At 30.5% G+C, this 21,002-nt stretch overlaps 1 protein-coding gene across 1 annotated transcript in view; it reads right to left on the bottom strand.

Moving 5' to 3' along the window:
• Positions 1 to 1,538: 1,538 nt before the first annotated feature.
• LOC134694946 (myosin-IIIb-like) overlaps positions 1,539 to 21,002 on the bottom strand; it is a 113,511-nt gene continuing 94,047 nt past the window's right edge. The window contains exons 32-37 of the mRNA XM_063556062.1: positions 18,678 to 18,862; positions 17,296 to 17,520; positions 14,313 to 14,392; positions 8,667 to 8,732; positions 7,131 to 7,652; positions 1,539 to 5,527 (exon numbers count right to left, since the gene is read on the bottom strand). Coding sequence (XP_063412132.1) covers positions 5,320 to 5,527; positions 7,131 to 7,652; positions 8,667 to 8,732; positions 14,313 to 14,392; positions 17,296 to 17,520; positions 18,678 to 18,862 — 1,286 coding nt within the window. The 3' untranslated portion in view covers positions 1,539 to 5,319. The remainder of the gene's footprint in view (positions 5,528 to 7,130; positions 7,653 to 8,666; positions 8,733 to 14,312; positions 14,393 to 17,295; positions 17,521 to 18,677; positions 18,863 to 21,002) is intronic.

Raw genomic sequence — 21,002 nt, 5'->3', positions numbered from 1 at the left:
AACTCATTACCTCAGTACTGTCAGGTCACTGATAACGATAAACTACTTGGATCACCCTGCCATCGAGTTCCTATAAGCTATAGATACTTGAACTCATTACCTCAGTTCTGTCAGGTCACTGATAACGATAAACTACTTGAATCACCCTGCCATCGAGTTCCTATGAGCTATAGATACTTGAACTCATTACCTCAGTTCTGTCAGGTCACTGATAACGATAAACTACTTGAATCACCCTGCCATCAAGTTCCTATGAGCTATAGATACTTGATTTTTGTTGAAGACTGAAATTAACTTGGACTAAAGATGTCTCGTCAATTTTGAGCTTGGTATGCAAAAGGATATACCCAACATATCCTTTTATTTATATCATATCTTAAGCAGATTATAATTTTCAATACAGCTGTCCCAGGAAAACAACTGATGGTATAGTGATAAATTAATGATGAGCCTTTTGTTTCTCCTTTTTTATTAGATTTTATGCAATGTTTTGAAGACTTATTTTACTTTAAAATTTACTTTTTCTGGTTATTTTTGCATTGGTTTTGTCAGTCTGTTTATTGATTTATCAGTTTTGATTGATTAAGAGGGCCTTGCCGGTGGTCCTGTTATTCTGTTTTCTTTAATCTTTCAAGTCATTTTTGTCTACATGTGAGCTGCGTTGGATAGAAATCGACCTTATGCAAGTCAGTGTATGTAAATATGTACATGTATAAGACTCTGATTGATTTTTTGAACATTTATATACGAAAAACAATGAAATAAAAGATGAAGTTAAGTCCGTCTTGTAGCATTCAATCAATAATGCAACTTGCAAATAGTCCTAGACTTTCTGTTGATTTTTTTTTAAAGCCGAAATGGGTTACAAGATGTATTGTTGTTAAATTGCATAAGGTCGATTTCTATCCGACGCAGATCATGTATATACATTTTGTCTGTTGTTCTTCATTTTTTAGAACCCTTTGAATTGTTCTCTTTTTCTTTTTTTTTTTTGCTGATTGATCTTTTGTATTGATCCCTTTTTTCAGTTTTCTGTAAACCCTATCCAGACCCCCAGTAAACCAACTTATGTTCACAGATATTTAGCAATTAGCACTTTCTACATGTTCTCCAAACAATTGAATTTTATGATATTCTAAAAGCATTTTTTAAATACTGAAAGTTTAAAATTGAGTTGGTTTTCCTTATATTCAAAGTTTTGTTAATATAAAAAAGAAGATGTGGTATGATTGCTAATGAGACAACTATCCACAAAAGACCAAAATGACACAAACATTAACAATTATAGGTCATCATACAGCCTTCAACAATGAGCAAAGCCCATACTGCATATAGTCAGCTATAAAAGGCCCCGATAAGAGTTAACTTAGTTGTGTTTTTCCATGAATCAGCTCTCAGGTTCTGCAATATAAAACCAAGCAAATAAATAGAACCAAACAGATTCAATCCATATATATGCTACTGACCGTGCGAAGGATGTATACCCAGTCAAATTCGTTTAACAATTCCATCGTCAATCCATAATTACAAGAATAATATAAATTTAATCAGTTCTTTATTTCTTATAGATATATCTTCATATCACATTGGTCATTAATTAATATGTCACAACTCAACAAGTCACAACTCAACAATAAATATATAGATTCTGGATAGAACAATAAAAAATAAATATTAATAGCATAAAAAATAACAAAATAACTTCATTCAAATTCACTGTTAATATTTTAGCAAATTATGATTGATTTGATATTCGTATTAGTTTTCACCATTTTTTTTTTATCCAAAAAAAATTTATATTTTGTAAAATTCATGTTCAATATAGTAATAAAAACCTGGTTTTATGTGTTAGAAATATACTCAAAGTCTGTATAAGCATGTACAGTATACTCTCATTAAACTGCAGCCAGATTTGTTCTGAATGGAAGATGACTGAAAGATAGATTTAACAGCTATTTGTTGATAAAAACAAGCAAATGTATTACAATCAAAGCTCTTATGAGCACTAAAGGGTAAAGATTGCCATCATTCTACTTTATATTGGATATTAAACATGAAATTGTATTAGGCATTGGCAGACAATACTATGAAATAGAGATATAATCGCAATTGGTTAAACTATAGTTATTAAATGGAAGATAACTCCAAAGTATGTTTTTAAAGAACAGATAACAGATTCATGCAACATACATGTAAATAAACTCATCATAGATACCAGGATAACTGCAGCCTGGTAATATTCTTAACAAGTATGATTACAGCAATATATGTATACAAATCATTTTGTAATTTCAGTATCTGAGTATATATTTCATTTATAAACTTCTTGAAAAGTTTATAAGTAGGACGTATAGAAAGTTGTGTTCAATACACTATTTTCTATGTATATAAAAAGAGGTGATAAAAATCTGGAAAATTGATCAAACCCACCACATAAGGGTTTTGATCATATCACTGCAATGATATCTCTACCCCAAAAATTGGAAATGTCATGATTGTTCTAATAATTGTACATACATTCTTTTAGTTAGTGGTAGAGTCATTAGGACTTTGTTATTAACAGTACAGGATTGAAAAATGTAGAAGTTTTGTGGCTTAAGGGAGATAACTCTTTAAATCAGTTATGCGTTTGTAAAAGTCAAGTATCATCAATGTTTTTTAAGCATTTACCTGAAACAGGAAATAATCTATGTAAACTAGAAGCTTAGAATATACTTTTGAAAATGGTTGACACAAACGTACTGATGATTTTAAGAGTTATTTCCCTTAACCTAGTTCTACCTCCTTAAAGTGGGACAGTTTAGTGATAAGGGAGCAAGCTTTGTTTTATCTTTCACAAAAAATTTGAACTTAGAGTTCATGGAATGCTATATGTCTTGGTCACATTTTAAATGTTTTAACATTTTGAAAAAAAATGTAAATTTGTAGAAATCAAGGTTCATTTATTCGGGAACAGATTTATAGATATAAGAAGATGTGGTATAAAGGCTAATGAGACTACTCTCCATCAAAGTCACAATTTGTAAAAGTAATTATAGGTCAATTTACTTTCTAAATGAGACTACTGATATAGAATTTGGTTCATATGTAATGCGTAGAATAAAAGAATGGTTATAGCAATCAATCAGACAGGTTGCATGAATAATATTTTAGGCACCAATTACAATGAGTGGAAGAAAAAAGATATACCGCAATCAAATAAGGGATTTCCATGGAAAAATTTACTTGTGCAGAGAGCAAAGGGAATATAGAGTCTTTAATTGACAAGTTTTTTGAAAGAACATATGAAAAAACAAAAAAATAGTTGTTTTTTTCTCATTTTGCTGAATCAAGGTATTCATAATTCCAGAGACAATATTCATAAATGAAAATTTTAGAAGGAAAAAAGTTTTTATATTCATAACATAAGCAAATATGCATCCTTTCATATTTAAAGAAAAAAAATCCAATTAAAATATGTAACAATGCATAAACATATAAAAATCATAAAAAATAATTTATTCAAGTAATAAATAATAATATACTTGATAATATGCTGATGTAAACCATGTATGTGACATGTTTTGTTCATATTATGCATTGGGTATACAATAATACCCATAGGGGATAACTCTATGCTGTCATGGTCAACTATGGGAGACAATTCCAGTCATGATCAGTTATGGGAGACAACTCTAGACTGTCATGATCAACAATGGGAGACAACTTTAGATATCATGGTCAACAATGAAGAAAAGAAGAAGAAGGCTGAAATTTATAATTCTCTAAAAGTTGTAAATGCATAAAATACCAACCTTTACCTATGTATATTTAAAAAGACAAAACATTGCTGTCTCAAATTATCATAAACCCCTTAATACAAAACCTTTAATCTGCATCTATAAAGATTCCACAAAAGATTGCATTTTAAACATTGCATATGGATTTCTAACTCAACCAATAATATACATTAACTTATTTATACATGTACTATTCTCTGAAATTCCCTCAAAATATGTACAAATATTTCTCAAAATATAATAAAAAAATTTAAATGTACGGTAAATATAGCAATTTATAATATAAAAAGAAATATGATTTATACAATTGAACACCACTAATACACAGATTTAATGACAAATTATTCTTTTATTTTAAATGATGGAGCGGCTAAAACTATTATCAAATTTAAGGATAAAACTACAAAAAGCAGCAAAAAAGACTACCTAAATGGAGTGGCAAATATTCCAATTTCATATTTTGATCTCAACAGGTGTATCATACAATGTATGGAGAACATGGCTTTATTGATTTATTATTTTTGCTAAATTAATCTAAAAGAAAATCACACAAATAGAGGTTAAACATTTGCAAAGTTTGAAAAGCACCATATATAATCTAGCCCATAATATATGATTAAACTAAAAAAACAATCCATGAAAAGAGTTGAACACTTAAGCAATAAACGGTACATTTACAGAAGAAAATATAGTGGGAATGACATGTTTTTGGAATGTGGGATTTAAGGAGTAATAAAAAAGTGGGGATGAGAGATAAGGGATAAAAATGATGTGGAAAAATGAATGGAAAAAAAAGCAGATGGAAGAAAAAAAATGAAAAAAAATAGATTTCTGAAATAAGCAACCCTGTGTCACCCCCCTCAAACATAGCTATTGAAAACCAAACCTTGGCATCATGTGAAGCAAGGAAAAGGGAGATAACTCATACCATTTTCTGATCATACAGCATGGTAATAGATAATTTATGTACAACTCTGACAATTTTATTTACATTTACAGAGAAAAGAAAGTTACAATATTGTATCATTTGTTGGAAAGACATTTTAAAAATTATGCTCATCTTTAACAACTAAATTGTTCAAATGCTGTTTCTGTCATTTAAAGTTAATTGTCAATATTCATGCATTTATAAAATGAACTTAATACAACAAAGTCCACTATTTTAACTATCACAGTCAATAAAAGTTTTCATTCAAATTGTCAAAAATTCATTTCAACTCTTTGATATGAAAAATTTAAAAGTAATTTACAATCAGTTTATAAATACCATTGAAAGATCATAATCAGATTATCAAGTGTGGTTGCTGTTTTCCCCAAACTTGTTCCCTGTGCTAGCAGGGCAAAGTTTCTATTGTTAAAAAATAACTGTCTGACATATATTCCATTGAGTTTAAATTCTAAATATATTTTAATCAGTTATAGAGAATAAAAAGTCATAACAAACAATAAGAACCAGTAGCCTTGAAAAGAATGCAACACTTTGACCTTTAATCAAATAATAAACTTTCAATGGTACTTTTATTCATGGTGTAAGAACAGATTATTTTGTGTCTAGCTCCTTCTCTAATCTTCCTGTCTTTTTTAACATTGATCTAAAGTCAAATTGTTGCGTTTCATGTGTTGCTTTTTTCCGTAATGTTCCAGTTGTCCAATCAACATTCGTTTTCCGTAATCTTTTCTTTACAAATTCTTCATTGTTGTTTATTTCATCAACAATATTTGCATGTCCATTCTGAGCAATCTGTTTCCTGAAAAAGGACAAGTGATAATAATTATTGCAACCAAAATATTGCTTGGAACTTGAATAACATTTCTAGATAAAAGTACTCCTGAAAACACAATTTATACATGAGTGGTCAAATAGAAATGCCAAACAACTATTATTGCACTATAAATAAGAGTTGATAGTCAGTTGACAATTTTTTTTGATAAAAAAATACAGTTGACTGTTTACTGGCTCAGAGTACCTACGTAAACATCTCAGCATGAAACTTTACCTTAATCATAATAGATTGATCATTAAACCTTAGACAGCAGTGAAAGAACTAAGGTCACTTATAATTACATCTTACAATGATGTTACAAACATATCTCAGCTCTGAAATTATATTAATGTTGAAAAAAAAAATGTTATGTTCATGCATACCACAAACTCTTGTTCGAAGGAATTTAACCACCTAAAAGACAAATTCACACTAAAATTCAGCCAATGAAAACAAACCAAAGAATATTATCAGCCAATGAAAGCAAACTATTATAGTATGTCATCATCCAATGAAAATAAACCAAAGGATGTCATCAGCCAATGAAAACAAAATAAAGGATGTCATCAGCCAATGAAAACAAACCAAAGGATGTCATCAGCCAATGAAAATAAACTAAAGGATGTCATCAGCCAATGAAAACAAACCAAAGGATGTCATCAGCTTGGTAAAATTAAATTTCTGACAATCTTGTTTTTTTTGTTTTTGGTCTGCTGTAAAATTATTGACAAAAATGTGAGACTGTATATTCAAAATGATAAAAATTTGTTTGAGTCAGCCATAAAATTTCTTTCCATCTTATTCAAATGTGACTATATCTCATTATCATTTGGGTATTTAACCAAAACCAACAACTACCATATGAAATTTAAAAAAAAAGCAAGCATGCAAAAATAATAAGAGATAAATAATATGTAAATAAATGTAATAAATTTGACAATTTTACCTGTTATAGATCTTCAAACGTACTAACAATATTGGAAAATGTGTGTATTCTAATTATTTTGTTTGCATTTTCCCCTGTGTTGCACTTGCAACTGGTGAATATATGAATCTGTTCTAGCATAACCAAGATGAATAGGAAAGACTCAAAATTAGATACCTGATCTTGTTCTTATGGTTGTAGAAAACTATTTATCATTAAAACATGAAAAAATGTTAAGGAGACTATTTCAATTTTTTTTTTATCTTGAACTATATAATTTTATTCTCTTTTAGATCCCTCCATTTTCCTTCTATCTTAATCAATAAATGTGCATACAGCAAGGCCACAGAGTTTTTCCTAATCTTACCACCCTCTCTCTTTTAATGAAAACCAACATTTTTTGTCAAACATTTAAGAGTTTTAACAGAAAAAAAATAAATTAAATAAATCATAGCCAATATTTATCAAACTTAGGTGTTTCTCTAAACTGATTACATAAAAAGGGAAGAAAATAGAGAATTTTTTTTTCTCATATATAAGTTGACAAGAAAAAGGCTTTTAAAACATAAAAGAGTATCCTTAAAACTAAGTTGGTTTACACAATACTTCATCATATGCAGTAATGATCATCCACAATCATATACACTTCAGATTCAGACTTACTCTTGGAATTGAACTTTTGGGGCTGAACCATTTTTAAATCCATTCTGTACAACTGGTTTCAATTTGCTCTGTAAAACATTACAATTCTCATCTGAAGGTAATAATGGCGATGTTGGTGAACTGTTTCCATTCAACATTAAAGGTGGTATAGGAGGCGCTTTAGTCTTTTTTATAGCTGGCGGAAGTGGTGCTTTGGCCTTTGTTGATACTGGTGCTGGTGGAGGCGGTGGTGGCGTAGGTGGCACTTTACTTGTGGACGGCATATCGGGAGGAGGTAGAGAAGGAGGAGGGGGGAAATATATCTGTGGCTGTTGACGATGTCGTGAATCACTTAATGACTCTGGTATACTGGCATCATCGACTGGTACTTGTTGCCGTTTGCTCCATAAATGAACAATACTTTGAGCACATTCGTCTTCAAGTCTTTTAGTTAAGTCATTAACATCATTTTCGTTCAGTAATTCCTCTTTATTGGAATTTAAATCTGGTTCTATGTTAAAATTTGTATCAGTAGTACTTTCACTATAAAAATAAAATTATCATTTTTTTTCTAAAATAGCAAACTTATTTTCCTTTACATAGCAATAACTACCTGGCTTTATCAATTAAAAATGCATCTGAAATTGAGTTCTATTTTCTAGATTTACATATAAGATGCATTCAATATAAACAATTTTGGAAATGGTGAGATTTTCCTAACCTTAACAAAAACAATTGAAAACCCCAAAATATGTTATGATTTCAGAAGCAAAGAAAAAAAAACACAACTTATTATAAAAGCCATTGTCATAGAGGTATATTTCCCCTTTTAAAGTTTTTACTAAAAATGAGCTGAAAGTTTGAGTTTCATTTTAATTCTTTTTCCCAATTTTCATGTTTAAGACTTTAGGATATATTCCAAAATTATCATTTAGCATACAAATTAACTTTAACTACATGACTGAAATTAGATGTTTCGCAAGATCTAAAATATTCTTTTACCACACCCACTTTTGAAAAAAAAATATTTGCCAGAGCTTAACTTATATAAGTAATTCAGTACATGTTCAATTTTACATCATAAATCCATAAAAGCATCATAAGCAAAGGAAGGTAGGGAGGGAGGGATAACCCATGGTGTCAGCTATTAAAACATGCAAAAATATCATTTCCTGATTCTAACTGAAAATTCATACTTCTTTAATAATATTTTTTTGAAAAATTGTAAATAAAGGCAACAGTAGTATACTGCTGTTCAAAACTCGTAAATAGATGGAATAAAACAGTAGTTGATAATTGTACAACTTGAACTCTTTTAACCAAAAAATCGATGCTGACGTCCAGCATTGAATGCAATACAAAGTTATTTTTACAAGTCTTATTTTCTGCTAAACATTATATTCGTACAGAATTTAATATTAAAAAAAAAATACAGACTAATTTTTTTTTCTTTTCAAACTTTATACTGCCTGGCTGTATTTTTTTTTTAATATACCCCTATCTGAACTGGCTGTATCTAATTTTAAGATACAATGTGAACTGGTTGTAAAATCTTACCCAGATGTCTCTGCAAATGAATTGTAGTACTTAGCAGTTTCTGGTTCTATTACACCCTTCATTTCTCTGAAAATAAATAGACAAAAAATGTGTATAAATGTATAAAGTTTCATAGGCCATGATTTCAGTTTTCCTACCCAAGGTCAGGGGTTCTCTTGGGTCACTTCAACATCCTTCACCATAAAATTTAAAAGGCACAATATAGAACAAATACTGCTAAAAGTGGCATTTAACACTAACCAATCATAGCTAGACCTGATATTGAAAGCTTTAAATAACATAAGCAAATCACAGATACTGTAAACTTCTTGATTCAAATTTCTGTTAAGTTAATGCAAGAGGTCATCAATTCAAATAAAAAAAGTTCAGAATATTAACAACTTGTTTCAATTAATTAATCTTGTATTAATTTAAAAATTATTTTATATATTTGTTAGCCTAATTTACAAATTTATTTGGTCATAAATGCAAAAAAAAACCACGAAAAATATCCCTCCAAATAATTTGGAAAATCTAGGCACATCAAATCCATTACAAGTCTCTGAAATAAAAAAATTATTTATATACTTAAAGTGACCTACCTTGAAAATAAAGAAGCTTATTCAATGAAACAAACTTCTATAATTGACCTCAAATGTAAAAATGTCCTTCTATTTTACAAACTATAGGACACAGTCCCGACACAAACTCTTTCACCTGAATAAAGGTCTTGCACATGGAGAACAGACCTTATATATGCTGACTTCTTTTTCAACCGATAGATAATAATTGTAATCAAGAAGGCGCTAATATGTAATAGCACACGGAGTTAATAGCTTTGAAAAAAAATCACCTGCGTGAACGTAATGGTAGAAGATCACCTGATGTGCTGACCAATGATAAATGACCATACATCATTAATGCAGCCTAATGGAAATCCAATATTAGAAATATGATGTTACGTATCAGTTTTGAAAGAAAATTGATTAAAAGTACAACAAATATATATAAGGATGGTAGAGTTATAATTAAAGTATACCTTTTTTGTGACCAGTATTTAAAAAAAAAAGAAGGATATTTTACCAATTTTAAACAATAGAATGACATAATCAAAGCATCCTCAGTGCTGTTATCTAGTCGTTTTATTTTAAAAGCTAAAATTTCCTCCACTATAATGATAATTGCACAAAATGAGGCATGACTGCATCAATTTTTTTCATCCTTAGACAAAAATACAGAATAGAGAAAAAAAAAAAGGCAAAAAATAGAGAATATATAGAGAATAATGGGCAAAAAAAATTAAAGAATTCAGGAATAAAGGACCCCAAACAGACCCTCATAATAAGCTTGCAATAAGCTTGCAAAAAGCTATATGCAGACATTCTATAAAGTATAACAGGTTCAAATAAAATATAATTACTAACAGAAAATTATCAATATGGCAGTAAGTTTGAACTAGTCAATAGTGCATAAATATGAATATTATATCATAAGCTTTATTAATTACAAAAATATGATTTACATCTTACAGTTACATCATCATTGGACATCTATATAAGCTTCCTCAATTATAGATAATAAGTACTCAAGTTATTAAGGTAACATAAAAGTGATATTTCATCATACATAAAATTGTAGTGAACATCAAGAATTGTTGACCATTATGATGAGTAAGTGTCTCAACTCACTGGAGACATATTTTTTTTTGTGGTCTTAGATATTATGATAAGCAGTGGCAGACCCAGAGGGAAAGGGAGGGGGAGGTGTCTTAAGGGGTTGGAACCCCCCTTTTTTTAGTCGATGCATTTGAATGGGGACATATAGTTAGAATCCCCCATTTATCCTGGTTTGGGACCCCCCTTTAAAAATGGCCGAATCCACCCCTGATAAGTCTTATATCATTGTCAATATAATGGAATTTTCAGTGAATGTCATTCAAGTGAGAGGTTTAGTTAGCTATTTATAAAATCAGGTTCTACATAAGAAAATGTCTGTTCCAAGTTAGGAATATGACAGTTTTATTTCATTCTTTTAATGTGTTTAAGCTTTTGATTTTGACATTTGATTAATGCCTCCCTATATTGAATTTTCCTAAGAGTTTAGTATTTTTGAGATTTGACTTTTTATGATACCAGGATTGTGTGGTAGGTTCTTAATTTTACAATGATGAGTCAAAGTCTCAACTCACAAGGGACATGTCTTTGGGGTCTTGTAACAGTATAGTCGTATGATATAAAATTTTATCAATTTTATCCTATTCTCAGTTGTGACATTTTGACTGAAGGTCAGTTATGTATACATAGCAGGAGACGCTGACAGTTGCCACATGTGGAGCAGGATCTGCTTACCCTTCCATAGCACCTGAGATCAACCCCAGTTTATAGTGGGGTTTGTGTGGTTTATTCTTTAGTTTTCTATGTTGTGTCGTGTGTACTATTGTTTATCTGTTTGTACTTTTTATTTTTAGCCATGGCGTTGTCCGTTCATTTTCGATTTATGAGTTTTACTGTCCTTCTAGTATCTTTTTTCCCTCTTGAGTCTTGACACACTTATTCAGGGGATTGGGGCTGCATATTGGTACATCCTAGACAGTTGAATGGCCCACTTAGGCAAGGGTTTAATGCAAGTTGAAAGAAGCGCTGTAGTGACCATAAATCTATTCCCCAGTCACCATCTGGGCCACAATGATATTTCAACACTATAATGGTGCAGTGCCTAAATTCAACACCCCCTTTTACCACTAACTGTCAATAATTAAATTATAAATCTAACATGCTGGCAATAAGCTTGCATACTGAAATTTTAAATTAAGAAATCACAAATAAAGATATAATTTAACTTACTAGTAACAGAAAAAAAATCTTTATGACAGACTGAACGGGTTAAAAGGGCAGAAATATGAATATCATATCATAAGTTTTTATTAATTACAAAAATCTGAAATTACATTGTATATCAGCATATCATCCATATCATAAGCTTTTATAATTATAAAAATTGATTACGCCTGTTTTTAAACAGATATGTAATCAATGTCTTGGGTTAAGGTTACAGAACAGATATATAATCATGAATTGTCCTTCATGTCCGTCTCCAGGTAATTAGTTATATATATTGTGATTATTGTCCTACTTAATTATCAACAAGTTATTGCCCACAAGTTCCACATGATTTTACTGTCTTATGAAATTTGTATTTAGTTAAATGACCATAGGATATTTATAGACGATTAATTGCAAATCTATTTTAAGAATCAGAAAGAAAATTCTTTTATCGGTCTTTGATCCTAATATTTCTTCTCTTTATAATTTGATGCACTTATAAGCACTATATTTGTTATATTTTTTAAATTTATGCAAATGTTATTATTTAAGGTCTTCTTATCATTTCAAGGTGCAGATGCAACCGTTTTTTAAAATGCTTAACCAAGCATGGTCATAAGTCTAGTCTATCAAATGTTAAGTGTTGTAAACCTGATTAAACAAAAAAACCTTTAGGGCTTATGATACAATTACAGGGGAGGTAATGACATTGCTAACTTCAATTGTTATTTTCACGACGTCAAACTTTGACTTATCTGGAAAAGATTCAGTTTTTGACTGATTTTTATCATTCAAACTTATTTAACTTGTAAACGAGTCCATTGACCCCTCTTTTTTAAAATACCATTTGGTTTGATTACTCAGATTATGTGTGCCAATTTTCATTAAAACGTAAATAGTGCATCCGAATATTAAGCAAATTTACAAAATTTCGACCACATTTTACTTAAAAAGTAGTGCATGAAGGTATATTTTTTATTACTTATTTGATTTAATCAGGTAAAAAATAGTCTATATAGAATTTTTTTATCAAAATGTAAATACGGGATCAAAACTGTATTGTGTGCCCTTAAGACCAAAAGAGGTTACAGTTTAGACATTTTTCATTGTAATTAAATCAGATTTTTCCATTCCAAGAACAATCAAATTGGAATAACTAATAATATGATTATACATTTTCCTTTTGTTTTATTTTGCCTTTTATCTTGAAAAGAACAATTGATATAGGTAAATATAAAATCTGACTGATTTACAGTACTGTAAATTCAGAAATTATTGCGAGGTTTTTATTATTGCGAAAAATGTGACAGAGTCGTAAACGCAATAATTTTAACTCGCATTTGGAAATGTTTTGTATAAATTAAACGGGATTTTTCTACAAATCGTAATAATTAAAATCGCATTTAAGTCTAAAATGACAAAATCGCAAAAATAAATGCACGCAATAATTTCTGAATTTACAGTACTTAAGCTCTATATAAAACCCTATATCATATTATATCTGAATATTTAACAATTTGATCGAAGTGATCAATGCATTATTGATGTAATAGGGAATGGCACATAGTGTATTTAATTGTATAATAACTTGAAGCATATTCATAAAATCCATAATTATCTTACATTAATAACTGCCTACATGATCCTGAAAAAGACCCATTCTTAATGAGGGACTGGTGGGTGTATGTGTGTGTGTGTGTGTAGGGGGGGTGTTGTCTTTCATTTCTTTATTCATTATTTTTTCCTCTATATTCTGTATTCGCTTTGCCCATTATTCTCTATTATTTATATTTTAGCATCCCATCCTAATTCTCCATTTATAGTTCTAATGGTCTATTTTTCTCTCTTCTCCACTTTTTAAACCTTTTTTTCTGTACATTTTGACCTTTATTTTCCTTTCTGTTAACCTCATTCAGACCCTTCTAAAACAATAGTCCATCTGATTAAAAAAACAAACATATTCTGTCTGCATACCTCTCTTTCCAGTGTGTATGAGGATCTGGGTGGGTTTACACATACCTGCCAACTGTTACTATTTGCGGGGGATTATCCCCATGGAGGCTCCCAAATTGAAATTTTGAAAGAGCAATTTTGTCCACAATTTTAAACAAAACAATAAATTTTTAGTTACTACAGGCTTATAAAAGTATGAATAAGCCAAAAACAACATTAAAATGTATACAAGACCCCCTTGAAGTTTTTTTTAGGACTATGACAGCCATCTTGCATACTCTAAATTCAGAAATTATTGCATGCATTTAATATTGCCATTTTGTCATTTTAGACTTAAATGCGATTTTGATTTTTACGATTTTGAGAAAAAACCTGTTCAATTCTTATAAAGTATTTCAAAATGCGAGATTAAATTATTGCATTTACAATTGTGTCACAATTTCGCAAAAATATAAACCTCACAAGAATTTCTGAATTTACAGAACATAATAAAGAGCAAAAGATACAGAATAAAGAGCTAAAAATAAAGAATGGAAAAAATAGGCAAAATTCATAAAGATGAAGAGAAAGGTATCTAAAAAATTAAAGAATACAGAAAAATTGGAATCCCCAATCCTTTTAAGCAAAGACTTTTTACAAGTCTAAAATTGAGAATGGAAATGGGGAATGTATCAAAGAGACAACAACCCTACCATAGAAAAAACAACAGCAGAAGGTCACCAACAGGTCTTCAATGTAACGAGAAATTCCCACACCCGGAGGCGTCCTTCTGTCTTTTAATATTGCCTTTTTGGCAAGCTCAATTTTTTAATTTCTGGATCTGCATCTTACCTCTTTAAGCCACCATGAAATTTTTTATATAGTTCAAGGTAAAATAATAATAGATAATTACCTTCTCTTATTCAAATGGACAGGAGGAACATGGACGTCTGCCTGTATTATCTGTGACGTTCCAGGTCTTGTTCCAGCCACCTATAACATTGAGAAAATTAGCAATTGGTCAAGGATGACCCTTACAATAAACTCACCAAAGATACGTTCATACCAGGATTACATTTTGTATTTTTAATCCTGGTATATACAAAGTTAGAAAGTGTTTTTCTGATTAATTTTTTTTTAGATGTGAAGAGTGAATTCTTGCCTATTAGCATTGTATATGGTGATGATTTTTCTTTCTTTGCACATAATGTATATAAATTAGAAAGATCTCAGATAAGGGCCATAACTCTTAAAATGTCAACAATTTTGATAATGAAGATTTTATGATAATAAGGCCACTTTTTGGCTCCCTAAATTTGAAATTTGAGGCAGTTTTGACTTACCATAAGAAATAAATAATGAGCATACTGATAAGCCAGTGGTTAAAGGCAATGTTTCTTTTTTTTTACTGGGTCCTTATATCCAAGGTCAAATTTCTATGTAATGACTGGACCTCATAAAAGTGTATTAGATAATCAGGGAATGTGAAATTCTAATGCAATTTAGTTGTAATTGTAATTTATGTAATTTGATTGGACATCATTCTATAATTTTAAAGGGATAAATTCCACAGTTTACAAGTCAGTAACTTAGGGAACCAGCTTATTTCAATTCAAGGAAGGAGTCATTAACTTTGAATAATTTAATTTTAGAAAGAAACGCGTCTTGATTGGCTGACTTTGATTTTATATCAGTTCATAGACATAACTTTGTCATGTGACCTTGACATCATCAACATTTTTTCATGGTTTACTCAGGTATAAAATAAAATAAAGAATTAAATTATAAGAAATGACTAATATTTTTTTTCTATGCAGTTTATTCAGTGTGCACCACATTTTTGATATTATTACTTCATAGACAGAAAAAATATTACAGTAATTCCTTCAATAAACAAAACATATAACATTTATGAGATCTTCCATATATCATCAAGTACTGTTTATAATGAAATATTGTCGTCACTAGAAAAATGTGTGAAATCATAAATATGTGAACAGATGCTATTTAATGAATCTTGTGAGTGATTCAGATTGCAACACGGGTGATAATGAAATAGACGTATGCCAGTAATATTATTTATTAATATTTTACGAAATTCTTACTGCCTAATAATTTCCTTTCTCAACATACATTTGATATGAAAAACTATCGCTTGAAACTGAGGGTGTTCATGCCATTGTCACTGAAATTACCAAAGTCATCATTGGTAAAATAGCATTTGACAGATTATCATTGGTCATCTTAAGGGGTAGACCTTATTCCAGGGAGATAACTCTTTAATTCAGTGATGCAATAGTCAAGTTTTAGTAATTTCAAGCATTTACCTGAAACAGATTGAAAATAATCTATGTATCCTAGAAGCTAATAGAACGTATTTATGAAAATGGCTGACACAAACGTACTGATGATTTTAAGAGTTATTTCCCTTAACCTAGGTCTACCACCTTAACTGGATTGCTTTTGTCACTTTCACCTTAATGGCTTGAGCCAGAAGATCCATCTTGTTGAGATGACCAATGATAACCACTAATTATCCTGCAATCTACCTTTCTATTTTGTATATACAGGTTAACAGATAGCAAGAAACCATAATCATATCATATCAGTTCAAATTATCTTGCTATCCCGCTTCTGTAGTTAATAAGCACTAATATAGACAATAACTGTTTAGTGTCTTTAAATATCAGCTGTATTTGTACGAAGCTAGGAACCAAGGTGTATGCGAGCTTTTTGTGACCTACTAAACCTGTTTCGAGCCAATTACAAATACAGCTGATATTCAAAGACACTTAACAGTTATTGTCTTTATCCTGCAATTAATTCTGTATATTATTTGTGTTATGAAAGACACAAAAACACATGTTTTGCATTTATTTTGGATTTGAAATCCCTTGCGGCCCGTGTAGTAATACGATACAGTAATCACACATTCAGCTGGAGACGGCTTCGCAAACAAAAAGAATCTCAAATGGTCAACAATAATACATCGCTCAAGGTGAATAATTATCTATTTTAACATAACAACTAATTTCAACAGTAAAAACAAATAACAAAACATTGTCCAATTTGAAACAGGAGTGTACGAGTTGTCCTACCCTTCAGACTCAACATTCACTAAACATGCATGCTGAAATTGACATGGTTGTTTTTGTTACACAATCTTACACATTCAAGTTTTATAATCGGTAGTTGTCATCCTAGAAAAGACTGCTGTTCATGTGTGTATGTTATCAGAAAATTGATGTGATTCTTATTCCTTTGAAGAAATGTTTGAAAATAAACAGAACGTATAAAAGTAATTGTTAACTCGCAATTAATATGTCATTGGAATGCAACTGCAATACACATTCTGAGGTCGCGCAGGTTCATACAATATTCACTCCAGCAGCGGGTGGAGCTTTAAAGCGATATTTGTATAGTATACAGCTACAGCATAGCGATATCTGTAGGGCTGTATCTGTATAAGTGGAGTACTCAATTGCAGGATAAATATTGAAATTACTGTATAGATGTAATAAATAATGTACCACAAAATCATAGTATGTAATACCACAAAATCATAGTATGTATAGCGTAAAAAACATATATCCCTTGATTTTGACAATAGTAGATAATTTATACAACATTTCAATAAAGAAAAAAAAATCTGTGTCATAGCCATTTATTTTGAGAGTTTCAAAGCAACATTATTTTTTTATTTGGTGTTTCTATAGAATATAATGGAAACTTGAGTGACATCATCAGGCATGGTCGCCTTTTTTCAAGATGTCATAATAGGAAATTTCAACCAAATAGTTGATAAAATAGATATTTCGCTAGTCAGACCAGAATATTTTTCTCACACTGATCAAGAAACGTGAAAATAGCACAAAAAATAGAGAAATTGTAATTACCCTTTTATAATAGTCAGCCTGGTCACCGCTTATGAAGTTTTTAATTTTCTGCAGTTTCCTCATATGCTCCAACCTCTCATCCGAAACATCTGGTGGTGTAGGAGTTATAGGCCTTGGTGGAGGAGTTATCTCTCTTTGAATGACTGCAGATTTCCTATGTGCTACTGCTATAGGAAAGTTGGTTTGGTCTAAAGTTTTTGAAAGTTCTTGGCTGTAGTTCTCAACCTGAAAATATTTTGTCATCATACATAAAGTTGTCATCCTTAATTCCTGTTATTTAATTTCCAACCAAGTTATAAATGTCCCTATCTGATAAAAAAGGCAAAATTTGCAGATTTTAAAGTAGATTTTTGAACCTACAGGCCCAAAGACAAACTTTACGAAAATTATTGGTAGATTCTATTGGCCTGTAGAGATGATTTTTAAAATCTTGGGCTGGTGGGACTGTGATTGAGCATAAAGACTGCTTCGAAAAAAAGAAGGTTTTCCATACTTGTAGAAGATTTAAATTGATGCCAAATTTGAGGTTATATAACGGTAAGGCAAATAAAATCTTTCATTTCAATTTATAGCAGGCAGTAATAACACATGTTAAGAATTATAATGAGACAATTTTCACATTGTGAAAATGGGAATAAAGAAATGATTGTATAATATGCCAATTTGCATTTAATAAAGAGGCTTTTTTAAACACCTACGCATAGCAACTATTTTTTTTTTGTAATTTAAGAGTACATTGGAACCTAAACAAAACTCAACACAAACAAGTTTAATTATACTCAATTAAAAACCACTAACATTACAAATATCAGTGAAATATTATCAGAAATAAAATCATGACAATAAAATACTAAAGTCAACCATTATTCTTTGCATTATTTTTTTTTTTGGGGGGGGGGGGATAAATAGGATAAGATGTCTCAATATGTTTATTAATTATGTATTGTCTTCTATAGTTTTTCATAAATAAAATATCACATAAAGTATGATGGTCTGGGCTGGGTTTACTGAATACATGGCATAAATGTAAAGAATATAGAAAAATTATGGCAAAAAATGTAAAGAATAGAGAAACATAGGATCCTACTTAATAAAGAATAGAGAAAAATAGGGCAAAAATAAAGAAATTAGAAAATGGCCTAAAAATAAGAAAACAGGTAAAAATCCTTAACCCAGATCCCCATGTATCAGAATACACCTTATCGATATTTGTCCGCCATTACTGGATATCACACAGGTTCCTGTAAAATGTTGATGTCATAATACAAAATATATGACGCCACAACGGAAAAGTGAAACTGTGATTGTTGTATGCGTCAAAAGGTCCAGCGGCTGGGTCGGCCGGCTGAGTAGGTTAATAGCGATAAGGTGTATACAATTACCTGCTGAGTAAAATAAATAAGTTGTAGTTCTTTCTGGGATTTATATTGCTGAAGCTGCTGATAAACTGATTTACATTTCCATTGGCGAAAATATGTCTGAATCAGGACCGCTGCTCGACTTTGGTCCATAGCCTTTGTTTTGTATAACTCCTTGGCTACTTTCTGAGCTCTATGTGATCTAAAAGCTAGAATATCAATAAATAAAAGTGTTTTAATTTTGTGGACACACATTAATATCTACATTCAAACAGGCTATGAATGAAAAATATGATGACAAGTTTTTTAAAGTACAATAAATTCTTAACTTATAAAAGTGTCCGAAGTTAAGTATGGACACACATAAATGTCTCGTATGAGAACTGGCTATGAATGAGTCAGAATATGAGGACAAGTTTTTTAAAGTACAATAAATTCTTAACTTATAAAAGTGTCCGCAGTTAAGTATGGACACACATAAATGTCTCGTATGAGAACTGGCTATGAATGAGTCAGAATATGAGGACAAGTTTTTCAGACGAATATCTACTGATAGACCATGATATATGTACCTATCTAAGTATGGACAAACATACAGGTCTTGAATGATTACATGCTATGAATGAATAATAAACTGATGAAAATATTTTCCGATGAAGGTCAAATAAGGTACCATACTTCATGTATCTCAATGATTTAACGTCCTAATTTAAGTATGGACACACATCAATGTTTCATATATGAGAACTAGCTGTGAATGAGTAAGAAAATAAGGACAAGTCTCCAGATGAATGTCAAATTAAGTACATGAAACTAAAACTACACGACTAGTTCAAATGCATTAAATTTGCTTTGAAATCATTTGCTTATAATAATAGGAAATGTACTTATTTAAGTATGGACACACATAAATGTCTGATATGAGTTCTCACTATAAATGTATGAGAAACTGGTGACAATATTTTCAGATAAAGGTCAAATAAGGTACTTTCTCGGGAATTTCTCGCTACATTGAAGACCTGTTGGTGACCTTCTGCTGTTGTTTTTTTCTATGGTCGGGTTTTTGTCTCTTTGACACATTCCCCATTTCCATTCTCAATTTTACTTATATATGAAATCTGTTAATATATAACTTGCTATAAATTAATGGATAAGAAATTATATAGAATTTCTTATTTCAAAACTTATAAGGTGAAAATTAAGGAAACTTCAGGTTTCAACTGAAGGAGTGAGTCTCAGTAATGCACGAATAACTAATTAGAACATCATGAAACTTGCTAAACGTTATTTAATTTCTTATAAACAATTTTCCAAAGAGAAAAATATCTCCCACTATGGAAGTGTAAACAATCAACACTAAAACTGATTAATTTAAATATTGTGTTTCGGATTATTTTTCTTCCTTACCTTAAAAACAAGTCATTATTTGTCACTGCTAACACTGATGTGTGAAAAATTGTTTAAACTGTGGAAAATAATTCTTGTTATGATTAGAAGGACAGATGACTAATCAAAGACTTTTCTTTTTGAATTTTCTTCAGAGTACAGTATTTTTTTGTTATTTTGCTTAATACCATGCAGGTTTAAAATAATGTTCACCTGCTTGTTCTCCTATTTCAATTGATAAAAATGTATGAATGGTTATATATCAAGTGAATGTCTTATAATATAAAGAATAATGAACATAAAGTTGTCGAACTACATAGACAATGGCTTGTTTGTGGAGTGAAATTGTACAAATTATAAGTGTGGGCTAGTTGAAGTCAATATTTCTATGTACTGTGGATTCATTTTTTTTCGTGGATACCAATTTTCGTGGATTGAGGAAAACTTATATGCTCGTGGATATTTAATTTCGTGGTTTTGGAGAAATCTGCATACAAGCCTATAGAAAATTTGGTATTCGTTGAAGATTTAATTTAGTGGTTTGTCTGTTCCAACGGAATCCACGAAAATTGGTATCCAACGAATAATAATGAATCCACAGTACACATGTATCAGTCCTTGACAGTTCTGGAGAATGAATACAAATAATCATCTTGTAAGGAAACAACCATTAATTAAAGTCTTCCTACCAACAGGAAGCAAGGATTAAGAATGGAGATCCCAAAACTTCCCATTCAGTGGCGGATCTAGAAATTTTTATAAAAGGGTGAGGGGAGGGACCAATGACTGCCTAAGAGGGGGCACACTCCAGTGATGCTTCAGTGATTCCCTATATAATTAACCAATTTTTCCTTACAAATAAGGGGCCTCTAAATCCACCTCTGTCATTCCAGCATTGAACTACAGTTTGAAATGTTAATCAATCTTCAAAGTTTCAGCCATGATGTATAAGCAATATGATCG

This window comes from Mytilus trossulus, chromosome 13 (assembly GCF_036588685.1).
Source record: "Mytilus trossulus isolate FHL-02 chromosome 13, PNRI_Mtr1.1.1.hap1, whole genome shotgun sequence".
Lineage (NCBI taxonomy): Eukaryota > Metazoa > Mollusca > Bivalvia > Mytilida > Mytilidae > Mytilus > Mytilus trossulus.
Note: the sequence above shows the minus strand (reverse complement) of the source record. Positions and strands in the feature narration are given on the sequence as shown.